The sequence below is a fragment of the Mugil cephalus genome, chromosome 21 (genome assembly GCF_022458985.1).
Source record: "Mugil cephalus isolate CIBA_MC_2020 chromosome 21, CIBA_Mcephalus_1.1, whole genome shotgun sequence".
Classification (NCBI taxonomy): Eukaryota; Metazoa; Chordata; class Actinopteri; order Mugiliformes; family Mugilidae; genus Mugil; species Mugil cephalus.
The window spans coordinates 5095005-5115549 of NC_061790.1; the positions used below are offsets into that span (position 1 = coordinate 5095005).

At 42.2% G+C, this 20545-nt stretch overlaps 1 protein-coding gene across 1 annotated transcript; it reads left to right on the forward strand.

Annotated features, from left to right (window-relative positions):
- Positions 1–483: 483 nt before the first annotated feature.
- tagapb (T cell activation RhoGTPase activating protein b) lies at positions 484–19954 on the forward strand. Its single transcript, XM_047574356.1, has 14 exons — positions 484–633; positions 5108–5193; positions 11029–11199; positions 13211–13375; positions 14921–14962; positions 15344–15428; positions 15552–15605; positions 15895–15955; positions 16270–16427; positions 16568–16729; positions 16832–16941; positions 17197–17383; positions 17685–17766; positions 18001–19954. The coding sequence occupies exons 1-14, from the start codon at positions 559–561 to the stop codon at positions 19176–19178; spliced, it is 2616 nt and encodes an 871-aa protein (XP_047430312.1). The 5' UTR covers positions 484–558; the 3' UTR covers positions 19179–19954.
- Positions 19955–20545: the final 591 nt, after the last annotated feature.

A 20545-nucleotide genomic window follows, 5' to 3' on the forward strand; every position in this document is an offset into this window, starting at 1 on the left:
AAATGAATACCTGTTATTTTTAATGTTATGCATAAATCTGGCTTTGCACAACACACAAACCATTTGCAATAAACTCTCGGACACAGACATAAGTTTGGTAAATCAGAATAAAATTATGTGTTATTGGAAATCCTCCTCTACCTGCGAAAAGCTTAACCTGGAGTACGTCTTTATGCACATATTCTGTATGTAATGGGGACGTGGGGCCGACCTGTGAGGTCCTGAGATCCTGGCTGTCACGGCATCTCACCCTCGTTAGCCTGGAAATGGGGACAAGGCGACAGGTCCCGATGAGACACATCGCAGTCTCATTATGACAGGAAGCTGCCCCACTGGAGCGTAACAGGACGGGCCCGGCGTGGAGGGACGGAGGGAGGGAAAGGTTTAGTCTTTGTGTGCCAGCCAGGCCTCCATTGTTTAAACCCTCATTAGCGCCACTCAGAAGAAGCTGTTGTGCGGGACAGGGGGCGTCATTCTGCAGCCGCTCCCCCGGCTCATTCACAGGGCTCGATCTGGGGCGCAGACTGGTTTGAGGACTCGCCCAGAGGAGCCACCGCGATGGACACTCCAGATTGTGGATTTGCAGAAATGAGGAGAGGAAGCTACGATGATGCTGCAGACTCGTTGCGTCCAGTGAGTATCGATGAAGGCCGCCGGCTGTGGCCCAGTTAACTGTTCCAGGTTCACGTGTCTGACACCTACTGCAGCAACGTACCGAAGCATCATGTATGCAGCTGTACGCGTCTTTCAGAGACATGTGAAGTAAAGGTGTGAGGTAGTTTTACTTCTGAGGGCAAGGAGAGAGCGTGAAGTGAACATGTGTGAAAGGAAACAGGCAAGTTGAGATGAGGGTGTCAACTTTCAACAAGGCTGTTTGCGTAACACACCACAGACACACTGTAGTCTCTTCACACTAAGACCTGAGACCCAGTGTCAGGTGGTAGTGTTTAGCTGATAGCTGAAGCCATCATTTGTTGACTTTTTATGTCGATGAATGTGGCGAACACTACGCAAAACAAAGCCGTCGATATTTGGCCGGACCCGGCCAGTGTATGATTCTAGTCTTGCCTGATTATTTTCTTCTCTCAGATCTCTGCATTAGGCCATTTTTATAAATTTTTTGCGCATGCTCCAAGAAAATCTCAAACGGTTCCTCAGAATCATATCTAGGAGCGTTAGCAAACATAGAATCTTGTGCACGCTTATTCAAACTTGTACCTGAAAGTGCTATGAGGTCCGACTTACAAGGTGAAAATCGCTGCACGTCTGAAAGATACTTATTTCTTACATCTCTCAAACCAAAGGCAGAGATTGTATAAAGTTTATGCTTTTGCCTAAATTTGCCCTGGAGTTCTACCAAAGTCTCCATCACCATTGGTTGATGCGTTTCCTTTATCTTCCCGTAGCTAAACCAACCTTAGCTGTGACACGACCCGACCGAAGGCTCATTTAGGGCACGTTGTGAGGTACTAGCCAACATTGGTGCAAGCCATTTATACTTGTGTTCTCATCAGTGCGGAACGCTCTGTAGCAACACCACCCAAACACTAGTCGGCGCTGTGTCTTTTTTGCCTGTCGGGTTAATTTTTCTTTCAGCAAAATTAGTTTGTATCGCGGAACGTCCCCAGTTCACCATTCCTCGACGTGTTCCATCTTCGTCGATCTAAAAGCAATCAAATTCGAAAATGGTGGAAATGGAGACGCAGCCTGAAATACTAAATAGGCTACTACCAAGCAAACAAATCTAAGCTCTTAAGTCTTGCATGGCCACAATGCGGAGTTACATTTCTGGAGGAGGTATTCGTTAGGTTACGACGGATGCTGAGGCGACTACACCTTTAGGGAGGAGTTGTTGTTTCTCTTACTCGTGTTTACCAAGTAGTTTTAGGTGAAGGTTAAGACCTTTGATTTCTTCACATCAGAACGATAATCCTACATTTAGAAGATAACTTTTACATTCTTGCTCTGATTCTTACTGTCACCTAAAAACTTAGAAACTCAAATCCTGCTTCTGTAAACACTCAAACGGATGAGGCGTATTAGTTCACGGCTGTAAATAGTATAAATACATTTATAAAAAACAGTATAAAGTACTTTTTTTTTTTTTATAAAGAAAATGTCTCAAACACTCAAGACATAAGACCCATGTGCACAGAGGATGTGTTAACACTTTCACAGCTGCCTGTTTAAACTGTCAGCTGGTGATAGTATATTGTGCAAATGGAATCATGAGTCACTGAAATGATTCTGCCAGCTGTTGCTTTAGTATGAAGTGGGTGGATGATGGTAACACTGAGTCATGTGGCTCGTGGAAAAACGCTTTCATTAAAGAGCCATTTCATATTTACACGTCAAGGCCTTCGTTATTCATTCAGAAACGACGAATAAATGCGAAAAAATTACAGTGATGAAACTCATTAAGGGGACAGAAAACGTTTTGGCGCTACCAGTCGGCGGTGTCTGCACACAGTGATGTTCATTGGTGCGTCCAGGACTCACAGCAGCTGCAGCTGTGGACGGGTCAGACCGGCCTTCTGTGTGGTTGACCTGGGCCAGAATGAGTCAGTGGACTTGACGTGCCAACCTGGCCGCAGAACGAGATGCTTTGTCGAGTGTTCCAGCTTTTGTTTGTTTTGTGTTGCCGTTTTTTTTTTTTTCTTCTCCTCATTTTAAATTCCGCGTCAACCCAGTTTCTCAGTTCATCCAGCAATTAGAGCACAAGAGCTGCCCCAGCAACACGGAAAGCCTGTTTGTTTTCCTTCGCTCGCATCAACAAATGTGTGTCTGTTAGACTGGTCCTGCTGGGAAAATGAAAAGACAGATTAATTTGGGACTGTGCTGACATTATAATTCATCGCTATCATTGTCTGGGCCGATCCACCTTGCACAGAGGCTCAATTTTTAAAGCGTCAGCGGGTCATTAACATTCATTATTGCACAGGAAAAGATGTTACAGTCACTTGTGCCAAGATCCCAGACAAAAACACAGTTAGAAGTCCGGTCCAACTGAAAAACAACCAGCTGGCTAGCAGACAGCTAGCAACTAGCAACCAACAAGAAGACACCAGCTAACTAGTGTAGCCAATGGCAGGAGATCATTGGGGTTTTCAAGTGGGCATTTATTTATAATATTTAAAACAAAACAAATACTGTTTTTCAGATAAGAGTTTTTAACACACTCAGAAAAATATAAATGGTGCTTTTCAAACTATTTCTTGTCCATTTTACTTCTCAAAATTTACATCTTTTATTATTATTAGACGTTTTTTTTTTTTTTCAGCTGTCACTTACAACTGCCCCAGCAAGATAAACACAAACCATCAACGGTGGATGGATTCATTCAAACAGCCTCCTTCGGTGACTTCAAGTCAAGGTTCTCAACAGAGTGAACGAAACCATCTGAGACAATTTTTGTCAAAAGCGGGGAGATTCGGCCTTGAGTGCTCTGACACGTACACACACACATACAAACACGCACACACTGAATAGTTACACAACACAGTTTCACCGCAGTCCATTCATATTTCGCTTAATGTTACCGCACTAGGGTGTCGGCCCTTCACTCAGCAAAATGATAAAAGCGATAAATGTTTCTCTTGTGCAATAGACTGACACAAATGTGACACGAAACCTTCAAGTTTTCAGATCTGAGCTGATATGATCCAGACTTTTTTTTGTCTGACTTAAAGTTGAAAAGATATGTATGTATATATACTATACAATAAATTGTATAAAAAACAGAGAAGATCAGCAAAGTCTTACATTTAGGAGTCTGGAAACACAGTGGTGTGATCTTGCTGTAGATCAGAGGTCCTCAGCCTCAGCCAGTGTGTAATATGCAGCCTCGTGATTGGCTCAGCAGCGATAGGGGCGGAGCCTAATGTGTACAGGAGGCTTAGATTGACAGGTCCAGTGCGGAACGGTGCGCTGTTGAGACAGCTCCTGTGTCGCTGAATGTGTGAAGTGCTGAATAAAAGATAACCCCTATTTATGCCTTTACTGAAATATGTTGGATTCATGTTAATATGCATTTAAAGAAATTTAAATTTGCGGGGGGAAATTAAATATAATATATAGCATATATATATATGTCTAATCAACCAAAGATTTTGCATCCCCCCTTGACCTATGCTGTAGGGCACCGGTGCAAAACACTACACCACTGTGTCCTCATTATTTACTGTATAATGCAATATATATGAATATGTAGATATGTGGTCATATAAAAATGGATATAATTGTGTAGAATAAAGTCTTTCCTGCGCCGTGTGGTGTGGGAGCTGCACAGCACAGGACAAGAAGGACTCAGTTTGCGCTGCCAGACACATTGCCACAGATTCCACCCACCCGGGCAACATGCTGTTTGTTTTGTTATGTGTGGACGTAACCTAAAACAAACACAAACAGTCTCAGAGACAGCTTCTTCCCCCGAGCTGCGAACACACACACACACACACACACACACACCCCTGCTGACAATCAGACAGACTATCAGTCCTCTACTGGAAAACACTCACAACACTAAGCTGCACTTTACATACATCATTACATTGTTGACATTTCTGTACATATTTTTCTTTTTTTCTAAGCGTGTTCATATTTTCATATAAGTGTTTTATTTAAATTTTCTCATTCACAGAGACAGTATATGCGTACGTATATGTCTGACTATACAAAGCGTCTTTAAGGGTATGTTCAAAAGGAGAGGAAATTGGAATCATTTTATTCTCCGTTTTCTTCCAGTTTTCTTATTTTAAATTGAGTCTATTTTGATAGACATGTGTGAATGAAGGGAGACTGCTATCTCAAGTAATTTCCCAGAAGGACGCTCTTATCTGAAGCTATTCTGGTATTTGTTTGCTTGCAGCTCTGGTTGGTGAAAGGAATCATTTTCGTGAGCACGCAGAGGGTTTGGTCCCTCATTGATTCCCTCTTCTTTTTTTTGTTAAAAACAAATAATTCAAACAACGAAGGCTTCTAAACAAGAGGACAACCATGTATGCTGTGTGGGAGGGAGAGAGGTTAAAAAGCTGATACGATCTGCACAGTTCCTTTTATACTGTCGCAAACAGGTTTCACTAATTCGTGCCCTTTTGTTTTCTTACAGCACCTCAGACACTTGGCTCAGAGGCGACGCTCTGCTCCGTCACTGGTCTTTGGGAAGGCTTTGGGGATGCCTTGGTCTCCTATCAGGTGTGCAGATCATCCTTTTACCATCCACTGAATATTTGCCGATGGTCATGTGGGTGCGTTTACAACACGATCGCAGTCCCTGTGCGTTTTATTTATTTATTGTGCAGAGCGGGTTATCAAGTATTCTCAGAATGATGGGTAGTACTTTCTCCATCACAGTGTATTTTCAACCTAAGCCTTCAGTAAACTTATTCAAAACACCTCCTAATACGATTGTTATGATCTCACTGCTATAGAAACCATCAACATCATGCAGATATGCCGGTAAATACATGCATCATAGACGGGTATGTCATATAGTGAGACGAATGTCATTGCTAAAGCAAGAGGGCAACATGCGTCATCTCTAGCAGAAGCATCAATGTCGACCCAATAAAAAAAAAATATACATAAAAGATGTAAATAAAATTAATTTTACTCACCAGAACTGAAGAAACAAGGGAGAGTTCTCCTCGGAGTCTGCTAGCCAAGGGTAGCGCTCATGGTTTACCTGAAAGTTACTCTGGCTGGTTAAGGTAGCTAGCTCTGGGTAGCTAACTGGATGTTTCTCCCAATATCGAGCTTTTCCTTGAAAATCTTTTCCTTGAAAGTGAAAATTCTAGGAAGATCTGCAACCGTACTGATGGCCTGCCCTCCTTCTGACCTCGTGCATATCACAACAGATGAACATTAGCCTGTAGCCTGTAGCCTCTAGCTCACCTCTCTGACCCTCTAATCAGAGGAATACACAGCCACAGAAATAACACTAACTTGAAGTGTGTTGGATTAAAGGAACAGCAACTGAGAGACAGACAAGTCACAAAATGTAAAGCTATTAATTATGAGCTATATCATTTAGTAAGATTAATGTGAAAACACTGAAATGGAACAAAGTTTAGGCCATCGCAGGAGGCTTTACTGGTTATGTTTAATTTTTGAATTATCTCAATATTTGATGTCAAATATGATTCATAAAATGAGAAATTAAGGAATGACAATAACAATAGTTTCAGAAACAAAGTTCAAAAGGCTTTGCACACATGTAAAGGTACATGTGAAGGTAAAAGCAGCTGTGTGTCATGCAGTTGTAACCACACTGACCTGCAGCAGACCTCATTACCAGACAGCTTCACAGCTGCAGCAGATGTCGATGGAGTTAGTGAGAAACACCGTACACAACAAATGCAACAGCTGCTATCTGCAGGTGTGATTCTAGGGATTATCTTCTCTACGTTATTTTTCTGACGTGGTCAGGTATTCACACACACCCACACCTTTAAGAAAAAAAAAGTAATACGTGACAAATCATTTAGATCGAGACTATAACCCTCATGAGAGAAGCTCTCGTCTGAGAAAGTTGAAACGAGAGGCTCAAAATATGTGTAATTTTTCATTTTAAATCAATGAATTTAAAAGTGAGTGCAGAGCTAATGCTTGAACTGAATTAGCAAATGTGTGGTAATGTACTTTAATTACTTTAATAGCTTACTCGTGCCCTTTTTGTTTTTCTTTGTGGGTTAAGGCTATTAGAGAATATTTTTGACGTTTATGTTGTAATTAAGGAGATATCCTTGGTTATTGAGCAGACTGAATCTATAAAATGTATTATTTGTTGAATGCAGAACTACCCTTAAATAAAATTCAGGGTTCCAAATTTATTAAATCATATTTATTCTGAATTTCTTTACAAAAACAAACTATCAAAAGAACCTTTATTTTCATATTAAATATCATATTAAATATTACTTCCTTGTCACTGCACCCGCCGGCCTACAGGTGGCAGCACACAGGAACGTAACCTGAAGGCTCTCATCCCTCCTCCTGTTCAGGGTGACACATTACTATCGCCCTGCAGACCACATCTGCCTACTCACTTCAGGCCACAAACCCAGATGTTCCTGTGGGGATTTACACAGCAGCGTTTTGAAACAACAACCTGAAAACGCTCTTGTTAAACTTCCCTTGGGCCAAGCTCCACGGGTGATACTGATCTGACAGTGAACCCTGTTAACTGGCTGCCGCCGTGAGCGCTGAACCGTGAGACGGTTGACCTTTTCAGACCTCTGAATTAATTCAGAGGAAGTCGTTTAATCTGTGTCACATACAGATACCCGACCACATGCAACACAAACCCATTATCATTAGAATAACACAGTCTTATCCATTAATCCTAAACTTCCTGTCATGTTTTTGCTTTGGGTTTCCTCTAAGGGGAGATTAAAACAATTCTGACTAATAGTGGTAGAGAAACAGTAGTTTAGTCATCTGGTCAGCAGCCTTTTTTAGCAGATTCAATTGTGTTTACTCGATGCCAAACGAGTGCGCGAGAAAAGAGACGGAGGGGACGAGTAAATGGTTTCACAGCAACACAGTCATCTAGGATGCAGATCGTTTGTGCCTGCTGGCCGTTATCGCTAGTCTTTGCTGCGCATTCAGGGCAACAACACGAGGCAACGTCAGAGTCGACCTTACGTTGCCTGTGGTTCTTTTTTTTTTCCAGTTTGAGGCAGACGTGAGGGAACTCAGTTTAAACCTAAAATTTACATCCGATTAAGACATTTTATTGCACATTTAATTCAACATAAACTCCTCTTGCCTATAAGAATTAACTATATGTATGGTCCTTGTTGTGTAAGTTCACTGGCAGAATTTTTACTTGCTGAGTTAATTATTATAATGAACACTTTGCTCCACAATAACATGAACTAATTTAAATATAGATGGTTTTCAGCCTTGTTTTGGCTCCAGTCGTCCGACTCAAACAGCTCAGTCACGTCAACACACCTACAACCTGTTTAGAGTGTGGTCAGATCAGACATGTGGGCTCCGCTTCTCCGACATCATTTATCTTTTTAACCTTTTGGAGTTGGCATCAGCAGTCGCCGAGCCCGAGACCACCAGGGCACCCAGTAGGCGAGTCCTTTAAAGCAAAAGACAAATGTCAGACACATCCCACTCTAACACGTCCACGCGCTCGACGCACAAAGTGCACAAAGCGTCATGCGTTTCCTTGAGAGGGGGTGCTTTGTGGGTGTTAGTTTCACTACAGTGGGACTGCACATACGTAGAAGTGGAACTATAAAGAGAGGTCATTAACCGTTTGGAGGTTTGATATAATTATACCAGAGGAACCACAATAGTATTTATATCAGATTACTCATATAAAGCATTTAGGGAGAGACTTTGTGTGACATTAACATTTTATCAGCAGGGGTTTGTGTTATTTGTGCCGTTGTATGACTTATGTTGTTGGTAACTCCACATTAACTTCTCCCACTGGTTTGATTTGCCGGCATTTTATGTGTCATCCTCTGTAGGCCACAAGGCCAGAACAGGTTGACAGGGAAAGTACCTGCACTGCGACAATTTGAATTTCAGCCCTGAACCCAGAGGCAGTGGGATGAGCAATCACCAAAAGTGGTTTCACAGTCGCTTCGAACAAACAACAACTCTTACTTGTTTGGTCTGCACCTCGAATGTCTGTTTGACACACAGCGAGGGCAACAACAACACCTTTTTTTTTTTGTTTGTTTTTTTATTAATCCTAGAATTACATTTCACCAATCAGACGTAAAAGTCAGGGAGTGCAGTTTGTTTTAAAATGTCACCTGAGATTAGATTCCATAAAAGTCCATAATAAAGCAAAAGAATCGAACGTCAATTCTAGTTTTTCTATTTTAAGACTAAGTCCAGTTTCCTGGAGAAGGTCAGGGAAATGAAAAGGAATATACACCCTAACCTCTCAGCTGAATAAACAACCAAGCTTAAGTCAACCTTTTTTTTTTTTTTTTAGTGCATTCGTCTGTGATTCACGTAATAAAAACACATCTCTCATCCCATTGATATACTGACCTTGTCTAGTAGGCGATGTCTCCTTCACAGATCTGACATTTTTCTCGAGATTAAAGCATTATTCCCTGGTATTTGTGATATGTGGAGGAAGGATTACACCATTGGAGGCTATTGATTTCCGTACCCTTTTTCTTTTTTTTTCATGATGAAACTTCTGAGAAAAATCAAAACTCTACTGGCAGAGGAGTTGAAAGAGGTCCTGCCACTAATTGGTTAAATGAATTTCCTGCACTCACGATGTCTTAACAATCTTTTGTGACGATGAAACAAAATGTCTTGGAATAAATTCTTGGTGGCGAGTCTGTTAACGAATTTCGATGAGGCGCTCCGGGATGAGCACTTACTTGTAACTACAAGGCAGACAGTCTCATGAATACCAATTATGGTTTTAACTGTCTGCTTTCATACGTCGCTCATGCAAAACTAATGGGTTACATATGTATTTTGAAATGTCAAATAAAATTACATCTCAGAAAATGGTTCATATTCATGTTTAAGGGGTTACGTAACATGTGAAACAGCGTGTTATAAAAACTGTCAGATGCCATACATTAAGTTGTAGTAAGTACTAGTTCTGCTTTATCTGAATATGTGAAAACACCGACTTCACATGTCTGTGAAACTTCATCTTGTTGAGCTTTTTTCAACCTGAAGCTAAGAGACTCAGCAAAATGCCTGAAAGCAGAGTTGAGCAGAGTACCAACACTCAGCATGATTAAGTTTAATTACATTAACTGTAAGTAAAACAATATTAAAATGTATGAAAAGGAAAAGCCAGGCTAACAAGTTTAACCAGTAAACCTTTAACAATAGGTCACTGGCTATCACTTTGCATCAAGATGTCTTAAACTGTATAAAACTAATCTAGGCCAAGATAAGATGACATTCTTAAAAAAGAGAAACGGCATCTCAAACTCCACTAGTGCTCTTCAAGTTCATCTAATTATGACTGTTTGTGGTAAGTGAAGCAACCTAGCTTGTCTTGTTTTATCTTTATGCTACTCCAGGCTAAACTAAGCTAAGCTAAATGAAAGGAAAGGGAAAATCTGATTTTAATTGTTCCATCTTCCATCTAAAACAACAACAACAACAAAAACACTTTAACAATAAGTCACTGGTTATCACTTTACATAAAGACGTTTTAACCTGTACAAAACCCCAAATATGACAAATTAACTAAGGTAATCTAAGCTAGGCTAAGATAAGTTAACAGTCCTAAAGAAGGAAAACGGTATATAAAATGTTTGGCACTTTCTTTAATATTTCTTCATTTATTCTATCTCAAACTCCGCTAGTTCTCTTTGAGTTAAGAAAAGTGACAGTTTGTGGCAAGTGATTCAAACTAGCTTATCTTGTTTTATATTTACGTGACTCTAAACATGACCTATGCTAAACCAAACAAAAAAAAAAAAGACAAGACGAGACAAGATCAGTGCTATAGCTATTTTAACAGTATTGCCAAAGCTAATCTTAACGAAGATAATCAAAGCTAACAATCTCTTGCCTCCAGCTTCTTTAGCATCTTGCAGCGTTAACTACATTATCGCAGAATCCATTCAAACGTTAACTGGTAAAACAAATCCATATGATGTTATCACTACTCACCCATTGCATTGAGTTTGTTGCTCTTTTTGGTCTTTCCATGACCTGCATGACTGGGAACCATCAGACATCTGTTGCAGCTGGTGTGAACGTAACATTTTACAGACTCGAAGATTGGATCATCCCAAAAAGTTGAACCTTTTCTTTTAAATATAATTTATACTATTTAATATGGTTTAATATGGTCAGTTAAAGTACATCAGCTCTTACAAAGTTTAGGTTTAGTATGTGGTATATCTACTCTGACCATAAACAGACACCACACTGAGCATTATTGGCATTTGTAAAGGCCCCTGAGGGTTGGGAAATTTTTAAGACTTTTGAAGTGAGTTGGACTACTGAGATTGTGGGCTTTCCCTGACACCCACCCTTTTGTTTGTTGGTGTGTGTCTTCTGGCTCAGGGAGGAGGCTCCCTGCTGGGTGTCTGTGGACCAGAGTCCATTCGTCCTCGGCCTCACCAGCGAGAACGGAGAGCTGCTGCTGGACGAGTGCGTCCAGGTCACGGAGGGCACCAAAACCAGCGAGAGACACCTGTTCCTCTTCAGCGACGTTATTGTCTTCGCCAAACTCAAGTAAGATATTAATTCATTTTCTACTTATCAAACTGACTTTAGATATATTTAAAGAGGAAACTCTGTTGTAATGCTGGTGTGGTATTTTCGTAAGTTTCTGTTCGAAATGTCATATAACTATGGGCAGTTGAAAATGGTGCGCCAAAGAGGAAGTGAAAACAAAAACGTGTATTTCTGGCCAGTTTGCTCAGACTGCTGGGGAATCTCCAAACTACCCAGCTTTATGGCAAAAGAAAGCAAGGTGGTTCCCTCTCAGGGAAGTTATTTGAGAGGAAACTCAATGTTTACAATAATGTGTTCATATGTTTTGACCCATCTAACCCCAAGATTTAAACTTCAAAACAGACAGACAATTATTCATTTACAACTTCCCTTTAAAGTATTTTAGTGATAATTAGTCATTTCAGTTTTGATTATTGGGTACAAAGTATGATAAAAACATCCTTGTTTTCCACATTGACAACGTAACTGAACACACTGAACCCATATGAGCAAGGTTTAACAATCCCTGGCTGCCCAGCTTTGTCAGAGTAGATTTGTTTTTTTTTTTAATGTCGCTGGAAGTTTTGCCGCTCTTGAGTGGGAGGGTGTAGACACTCATCTCTGTACCACAATCAGCCCACTGTTCCTGTAGGTACGCACAGCTGGGACAACAGTATGATACAGTAAACACACGTTCGAGTCTATAAATTCTTCTAGAGATGATTGTGTCTCGTGTTACTCATTGTTCATTGTTCATTAGTTTCTTTCTGAGCGTGTTGGGGAGAAACATGAGCATAAACACATGAGGACTCCACCTTGGTCAATCATTAGTCATTTTGACTAATTTTCAGAATGCTAATTGTTTTGGCATTAAGCACTACAGAAGAAAACAATCGACTCATAGGACACAACATTTAACAGAACTGTAATGTTTAGTTTATTTAGATGGCAAGATAAATATCTCTAGTGTCAGTAGGCTTGACATAAATACTAGCTAGCTAGCTTGTCTATGACCACAGCTCATAAATATGGTTAGCAACTGCTAAAGTGTGCTGGTTAACATGTTGTAGCCATCCTCTGTCAGTAGTATTTGAGACAACTCTGAAGTCTTTATGTTAACCCGGGCTAATGATGGTTTAAATATGATATAATGTGCTTAAATATGATTAACTAGCTAATTAATATGCTAATGAGCCAGTATCAGTAAAGAAACAACATTGTACAAGTTAACCACATAAGCTAATCACCTGCCATGTTAGTAAAATTATTATGGAGCTTGTCTTGGTCACACATCTTAATCATCATTCAAGAGAAATGTAAAATCTTTAGTGTTTGTTAATTACCGATCACCTCTCATGTTGGTAGAATAAATATGAAGGAAGAGTTAGTTTAGTTTGAAGACAGATAAACAGCTATCGTTGCCATGACCAAAGCTAATGAATATGCTTAGTAACATTAATAGTCCATACATTTTAAATACTGTTTCATTAATCAGTATCAACTAATCACCTTAGCTAGTTAGCTTAGCGTGTACACAGGGGAAACTGCTTGTTATGCTCAGCCTAGAGTTCATAAATACACTTGACAAAGATGTCAAATCTTTCATTCAGTCATGTTTGTATATAAAGAATAAATATGTCTAAATATTAATCTAGCCAGAAGCGAGTCATCCTAACCTAAAAACAACATAGTGGGCAACAGCTAGCTTGGCTCACCCTAAAACTCACAAATATTCTTAGCAAAAGCTCTAAAGCTTATCGATCCATATGTCGTGTCTCGTATCATAAACAAGGATTATTAATAAAAATGTTAACTTGTTTCTCCCTGACGCTGTTAAATATGCTTTTTGTTCTTTAAATCTTGATTATGGTTATAACACAAATGTAACATGTTAAAAATTCAGTCCACAAAAACCAAACATCTATGAAACCCAAACCCACACGGTGAGACTGAAATAACTCCAAAAACACTATTTAGAGGAATTGTCGCCTTCCCTTTTTTTTTTTTTTTTTTTGGCTTCTGCTAACAGGTCAACCGCCAGCTACCGCCTGAAGCACAGAGTGAGCCTCGAGGACATCTGGCTTTACGGATTTGAGGATGAGCAGGAGGAAGAAGACGGAACGACCGGGGATATTGACCTCAGGCTGACTGTCGTACTGGCCTGGGATCTCACCTATTGTCTGGTGTGTTTCTGGTGAGGATGCGCTCGATTCACACGCCTGCACCAGCGCACAAAGTGGTCTTTCAAGTACACTTGAATCCATGCCTAAGCATAATAATGCATGGGTGTAGCTATGATGATCTGCAGTCGATTGTTGTTCATCCTGGTCCTGTTTTCAGCTCTGATCAATATAAATACCCAAATAACATCAATCACCCCCTCCTCCTCACACCCCCATTATAATAGTGCTCATTATAATATTTTTACATTTACACCACCGTAGCTGTACGATACTTTCCAAAATGTCGTTATGTCCTCACACAATGACAATAAATGATTCTTGACTGATTGACTCTTGGTTCAAATGGGGATGTTAGAGTGTTGTTGAGCATGAATAGCAGATTAGCCTACGCAACCGCAAACTGAAAAGAGCACTGACAACAACTTCAATGACCGAATCCAGCAAAAAATCCTCGTACTGATTAATTCCTTCAGGTTTAGAGCTACTGCCACTTGATTCAATGATTTAATGACAGTTGTTGACAGCTTTTTCCTTCTCCGTTCCACCCATGACAGCAAACAGCTCCCAGAACGTCAGCATCACAACATGACATGACAATTTAAGCTTTTTCTTTCTTTCTGTCTTTCTCAAGAATCACTTTTTTTTTTGCCTGTCATGCCATTAATGCAACCTGAGACTTTTTGTCATAGTAAAGCGTCATGTGGCCTCCATGAAATGGAGAAGTAGCAAAGAGAAAGTCCTGCCTGCCGGATCACAAGATAAAACAATGTAAAATGGGAAGCCGTGTCGGCCGCTAAACGTTGGGGATTCACATCAGCTGACTTTATGTAGAAACGCTGGCTTTTACAGTAAAGAAGGAATGCGGGACAAACGGCCTCGTGCTTCTTCAGTCAAAGGAATGAAAGTAAATTTTTCTCAGCTCTTAATTCCTGATCAAAGGCACTAAATGATGAGCAATGCTTCATTTGTGTCGTTTTGTCTCATTCACCCACGCCCACGTTTCTCGCAAAAATAGTTTGAATCAGACCATGAAGCCGTTTTCTTCACACGTTATTCCAAGAAGATGACAATTACCCCGGAGGGTTCTGAGTGGCCGGGTTTGAAAATGAGACGTCTGATAGGATGCTCGGACTCTGGTAATCAGTGTGCGAAAGTTTCATTCCTGCCCACAAATTCTGGGGCCTGTGAAAAGCCAGTTGAAGCTTTTTTTTTGTTTCCCTGTCACTCGTGAACTCAAACCGTATGGTGCCATAGAAGGAAGGTGAAGGTTTACAGGTGTACACGTAGGCACGCGTATGTGTTTTCGTCTGCATGTTTCCACTGATGGACACGAAGCCGCAAGCGAGCCTAGCCGACGAGGAAGTGGAACGTGTTTGGTCGGGGGCACGCCGTGACGCTGCTTCCTGTTCCCATGACTGAGTTACCAGTTTCCACCGAGTTGTTAAAAGTGGCCGTGGGTGCACAGTTCGTCTCATTCCTCCCACTGTTGTCTGCTGACTCGCTCGGGTTCTCTCTGTGGATTAGTAACTCATACCATGCTGTTATTTTGCCTGCAGCTCGCCTGAGGTGAAAGAACGCTGGTTAGATACTCTTCACAGGTAAGAACAGTATTGTTGTTTGTATCAACACCCTGTCATAGACACTCTTTCGGTTCTTATAATCAGTAAGAGTGGAGCCTTTATGATCAGTTTTTAAATATGGCTGCACAGATGTGGATCAGTATGAGCAGTAACATTAAGATAATGTCTTTAAATATTAAAGAATTCAAATGATTTTGTTAAGAAATGTAAATAAAATAAAGTATCTATCTATCTATCTATCTATCTATCTATCTATCTATCTATCTATCTATCTATCTATCTATCTATCTATCTATCTATCTATCTATCTATCTATCTATCTATCTAGCTATCGATCTATCTAGCTGTCTAGCCATCTATCTGCACTACATTTCCCAATACATTTTATTTTTCTTGCAGAAAAATTAAAGACGTGAAAGCGAGGGCTGCTTGCGCTTCTTCCCCTCCCGACGTACTCATGAAGGTGTTGAGTGGCAGCATCGCAGTAAGTCTTTCTCCGTCACTGCACCGCGTCCAACCGGAACATAAACGATTGGAAAAGAAGTGAAAACAAGTTGAATTGTTTGTCTCATTCTCTCTTTTTTCCCCCCTCTTCATTTCCTTGCAGACTAAAACTCTAACCGGAGGAGGCATGGAAAACTTGATCGGGTTTCCACTTGATGTAAGTAAAAGGAAAAACAAACAAAAAACACATTTCATCTGCTTCTGATTATGAAAAGTGTGCAAGCGGAACAAGTGGTAGCAATATACACCTGCTCCTTCTCATGACAGGGGTAGACATTAGGTAGACTGGAGGATATAAAAAGCTCTTGAAATATGCGTAGCTTGTAGCTAATTTCAGTGTAATTCATTCACAGTCGGCGTGAAGGCAATCTCCGCCCTCGTGCTCATGTTCCTCTCTTGTGCTCGTCACCGCATCATTTTTTTTCTTTTTTCTATTTTGTTGCCAGGGTGATGCAAAGATCTCGAAGCAATTGAATCATCAGGAGGACAGGCTGACACAGCCCACTGGTGAGTTTGAAAAGTGTTTCTGGTTTTCTGGTTTTGCAGACGTCTCTCAAAGGCAGCGTTGCCAGAGGGAGGGCCCCAGTGTGCCATGTGTAGACTTGACACCGGAGAGAGCATAACCACAGACAAGAAAAAAAAAGCACCAGAAAGGATATCTAACCAGTGATCAGAGTTAACAAGTGAAGAAAAACACCTTTTTTTGGCACACTGGCACTCAGGCGTTGACTCGTGCACATCGGGCCCCGCTGATTATGTCGCACTGTTTACTTTGAAGGCGCTCACATGCAAAATGCTGATGGATAAAACTTTTCTACCAGGATCAGGACTGAAGCGGAACCTGATGAAGAAGCTCAAAAGTGGATCTAGCTTCATCAGGAAAGGAGGCCACCCAGAAACGGACGCCAAGACTCAGCTGTTCGGGCAGCCCCTCTGCAAGATATGCCCGGAGGACGGCTCGCTTCCCAGACCAGTCATGGTGAGTTGCCACATTTTGTGTCAAATTTGTAGCTGTACTTCTCTGCAAGCACGTGCATTCAAGAAATTTTGCAGCCTGCTCAGCAAACCTTTGACCTCCAGCCCACTCACTCTTTCTTTCTTTCCTTGTGCTCTCACCAGGAGATGCTGGGGCTGCTGAGGAAAAGAGGCCCGTCCACGGAGGGGGTTTTCCGCAAGGCGTGCAACAGCAAGAACCTGAAAGACATCAGGGAGCAGCTCAACTGTGGCGCGGAGGTGGAGATGGAGGTTCAGCCGGTCGTGCTGCTCGTCGGACTGCTCAAAGTACGTTGTTGCATAAGTCTGATGGGAGCTGTCGTCACAGCTTAACGCACTGCATGTGCTTTCTGCTGCTGTGTCTAACAACTCTCCTTTTCCTGCCAACAGAGTTTTCTGAAGGAACTGCCTGGCAGCCTGCTGGTGTCCGAACTTTATGACAAGTGGATGGCGGCTCTGGAAAACGCCGACGCTCAGCAGAGAGCTCTGGAGATTACAAAGTAAGCAATCAGTTTCATTCACACGCACCATATGCATTTACAGAATAAATGCAGTACACTTATATAAGTGAGGGGGGAGGTTTTCATGAATGGTTGCATGTTTGAAAGAGCTTACATTGTCCACAATTTGCAAGGTTGAGCCAGCCACTTCTCTTTATTGGTCAAAAAAAAGGAAGACACAACAAAAAAAAAAAAAGAGCGCGTTAATGTTCTTCCTGTTCTAAATCCTTCCTCTTTTTTTTTTCTTGTTGTTAGGGTGACCGACGATCTCCCGGGGCCCAACAAGCTCCTCCTGCAGCACCTGATCTGCGTCTTCCACCACATACACAAGAACGCGAAGGCCAACAAGATGGATGCCAACAACCTTGCGGTGTGCATCGGGCCCACGCTGCTGCTGCTGGACGACACTCCGCTGGATGAGCGGCAGGAGAAGATGAAAAAGGTAGAGAGTCTTGTTATGAGTGCATTCTCTCACTTTTGTTCCTTTGAAGCCTTGCGGTTCGCACTGCAGAAAACCTCAGTAGGTTTCACAAGCACATTTGCACAACACTCTTGGTGGCAGCTTGTTTAGTCACATGCTAATTTGAAAAAGTAACTAACTAATTAACCAATTAGTTGGATCAATTTCATTGACCTGGGTCTGGATTTGAATTGTGTGAATAAATCTTTATCTGAATTTCATTTCCAGTTTTGATACTGTTTTAAATCGTGCTCACCGTGTTTCATTTTCTGTTTTGCTGCAGGCCTCAGATCTAACTCAGTATCTGATTGAGAACTGTGAAATTCTTGGTGAGAACATCCCAAGCCTGCTGGACACAGATGAAGGTAAATTGACGTTCAAATCTTTACAGTTTGAGTCCGTTAGGGAGTGGACCCCGTGGGTGTGGAGAGATGGGTTAAACGTCATTTCTCACTTTCACTTCCTCCAACCTTGATTCAATACCACATCCATTAATGTGATTTATTCTACTAGACAATAACGATCTGTTAGACATGCAAAAGGACCCTTGTGGCAAAATGAAACTGGGTCCTAATCATGTCCTCCTCCTCCTCCTCCAGACTCCGTGTCTTCCCAGCATCACGACTCCGCTTACGACAGCACCGACCCAGATGGAGATGGAGAGGCGGGAGAGGGCGTCACGTGCGCGCACAAAGAGTACGGCTCGTCCTCCTCGACGTCCTCCCTCAGTCCCAGCACGGCCATTACCTCTTGGTCTTCCGACACCGTCTTCAACGGGAACCCGCCGTTCAACCGCCGCTGCTCCGAGCCCATCATCCACCCCTCGGCTGACCTCGAGATCCTGCGCAGCCACGCCAGGAGCCAGGACGACTGCTCCATGAAGAGGATGGAGAACTTCGAGGAGCAGCCTCTGAAGAAGCAGATCTCCGACGACTCCTTCTTGCTCAGGCGTCAAGGCGGAGCCCAGTCGGTTCTGCACTTTCCAAAACTGAGCAGCAGCTCCAACATGGACCAGCTGCCCTACATGCGCAAGGACTGTTCATGCTCTTCCCTGGAGAGCGCTGCCTCTAACCAGTCAGATTGCTCCGTTTTCACCAGTTCACCGCTGGGGTCACCGAGGTGCTCGAGGAGGGCTAACACCGCCAGCCAGCCTTCAGCGGCTCCCAAGTTGGCGCAAGACATTGCCAGGCCGATTTCAGACGAAAAGAAGCGCTCGCACTCTTTCCGAGTAACCACTAAAGTCCTGATGAGGACCAGGAGCTTAGGAGCCTTCAGCAGAAACAGCATGAAGAAGGACTCTCATAAGGAGAACTCCTTCCCATGTGAACCGCTCCAGGAGGACTCACAGAGCGAGGCGGACACACCAGTGGAGCCGCTACCCAAACAACGGCCGCTGTCAGCAATTGAGGTGTTTAAGCAGGCCGACAGCAAGCTGACCCCTCGGCCCCCATCGTACCAGCAGGCAGTGCAGAATGCATGTCCCCTTCCCGAGTATCGGCCAATGACTGTGCAGGACGCTCTGGAGCGGAGGAGGTCCCGCCCATCCTCTGTTAACTATGACTTTCCCATTACCTCCTCCGTCAATCAGTACGTGTTCAACCAGGACTGTTTGGGTCAAGCAGAGCAGGACACTACCAGCGTCGTGGAGCGGCGGCAGCCTTTCCGCCAGAGAGCCATGTCCGAGTCCGTGTTCGCAAACCGCCACGAGATGGTGTCACGGAGATGTAGCCAGCCTGTGTTTGAGGAGCTTTCTCACGCCAAGGAGTCTTACGTTTGAGTGACTTTGTGAGAGTTGTGCAAACTGGACTTTAGTCATACAAATTCTTCTGAAAGACAATAACAATTCACATTTAGGGACCAGTGGAAAAAAGCTAAGAAAAGACCAGATTTCTACCTGCAAAAAGTTCACACATTCAGCAAGCTTCGCTTCTCTTCTGTTCCTTCAGAACACCTTCAGTCACGGATGATAAAGACTACCCAGGCCACTTTTCTTTGGTTGCACGATTTCTTTATATATCTGTTTATATAACATAGGTTTGTTATAGCTGCGGTTCTTTGGTGCGTGCATGCGTACGCAGAAGTCCCGTCTTTCCAGTTTTCACTGTTTCACTTTGACTGTTAGTCGTGTGCCACCTCCGTGGTTGCACATTCTCAGTAGTGCTATTAAGAGTACACATATTAAGTTATATGTTGTTGCCATGATAGATATTTAGTCTATCAGAATGAAGCTATGAAAACCACAGTTTGCTGTGGGCAAAATATGCTATGAGTTCCTGTGTTTTTGTTTGTTTGCATGGTGATATGTACTGTACAGTTTCTAATCCACTTGCTTTCTGTGAACCTACTTCACCTTGCATGATCTTCTTCTTCCACTACACTGAAGCACTTTTCTGGTCATTAACTATGCCTTTTTTTTTTTTTATGAATGCTAAAATGTAAATAATGTGTGAAAGCAATAGATGTGTAAAGTTTGTCACAGATTCATGAATTTTAAAGGTGGAAAAGGGAATGGAGGAAAAAATGTAACAATAAAAGAAAACAAAGAAAAAAAAACGTCTGTTTCGTCCTGTGTCTACGAGGGATTCTAGAAAGCCTCGCTCGCAGATGGATGTGCACGCATCCCTCGCTCTCCAGCGAATTCATTAGCGGCAGAAATAATGACAAAATGGAGGAAAGTGGCTGCTTTGGCTCAGCTTCTCTTTTGCGATTTGTTGCGTAACAGTGGCTAACCGGCCTCATTGAGAGAACAGCGTGTTCTGGCACATACGCTCAGGCAGAAGGAAACCAGATGGGGTCACATGGACGGATTTGGTTTTTCTCTGAATTGCTGTTCCTCTTGTCTGTGACTGCGTGATGAGTTGATGCCACCTCGTCTTCCTTCCTTTCTAAGAGGTTTGAACACACAGTTTCCTTCCTCAACGAGTTGATCAAATGTGTCGCAAAATTTGCAACTGATTGAAAAAGTCTGTCCTTTGTATAAGATTTAAGCTCAACGATGAGGGAAGTCTAACAACCTCTGACAACATTGGCACAATGTAATATAATCCTATTATGTAATGACTAAACTGAGTTAGGTTAGAAATCTTTCAATAATATATATCTTGCATAACAAGTAAAATACAATAAGCCTCAAGCAGCAAGATT

What these genes read in the sequence shown, in the direction of transcription:
- tagapb (XM_047574356.1), top strand. Translation starts at nt 559, where the DNA reads ATGGACACTCCAGATTGTGGATTTGCAGAAATGAGGAGAGGAAGCTAC. An exon ending in TATTGTCTGGTGTGTTTCTG is followed by an intron (nt 13,376 to 14,920) that starts GTGAGGATGCGC and finishes TTTTGCCTGCAG; the next exon opens with CTCGCCTGAGGTGAAAGAAC. An exon ending in CAGGCTGACACAGCCCACTG is followed by an intron (nt 15,956 to 16,269) that starts GTGAGTTTGAAA and finishes CTTTTCTACCAG; the next exon opens with GATCAGGACTGAAGCGGAAC.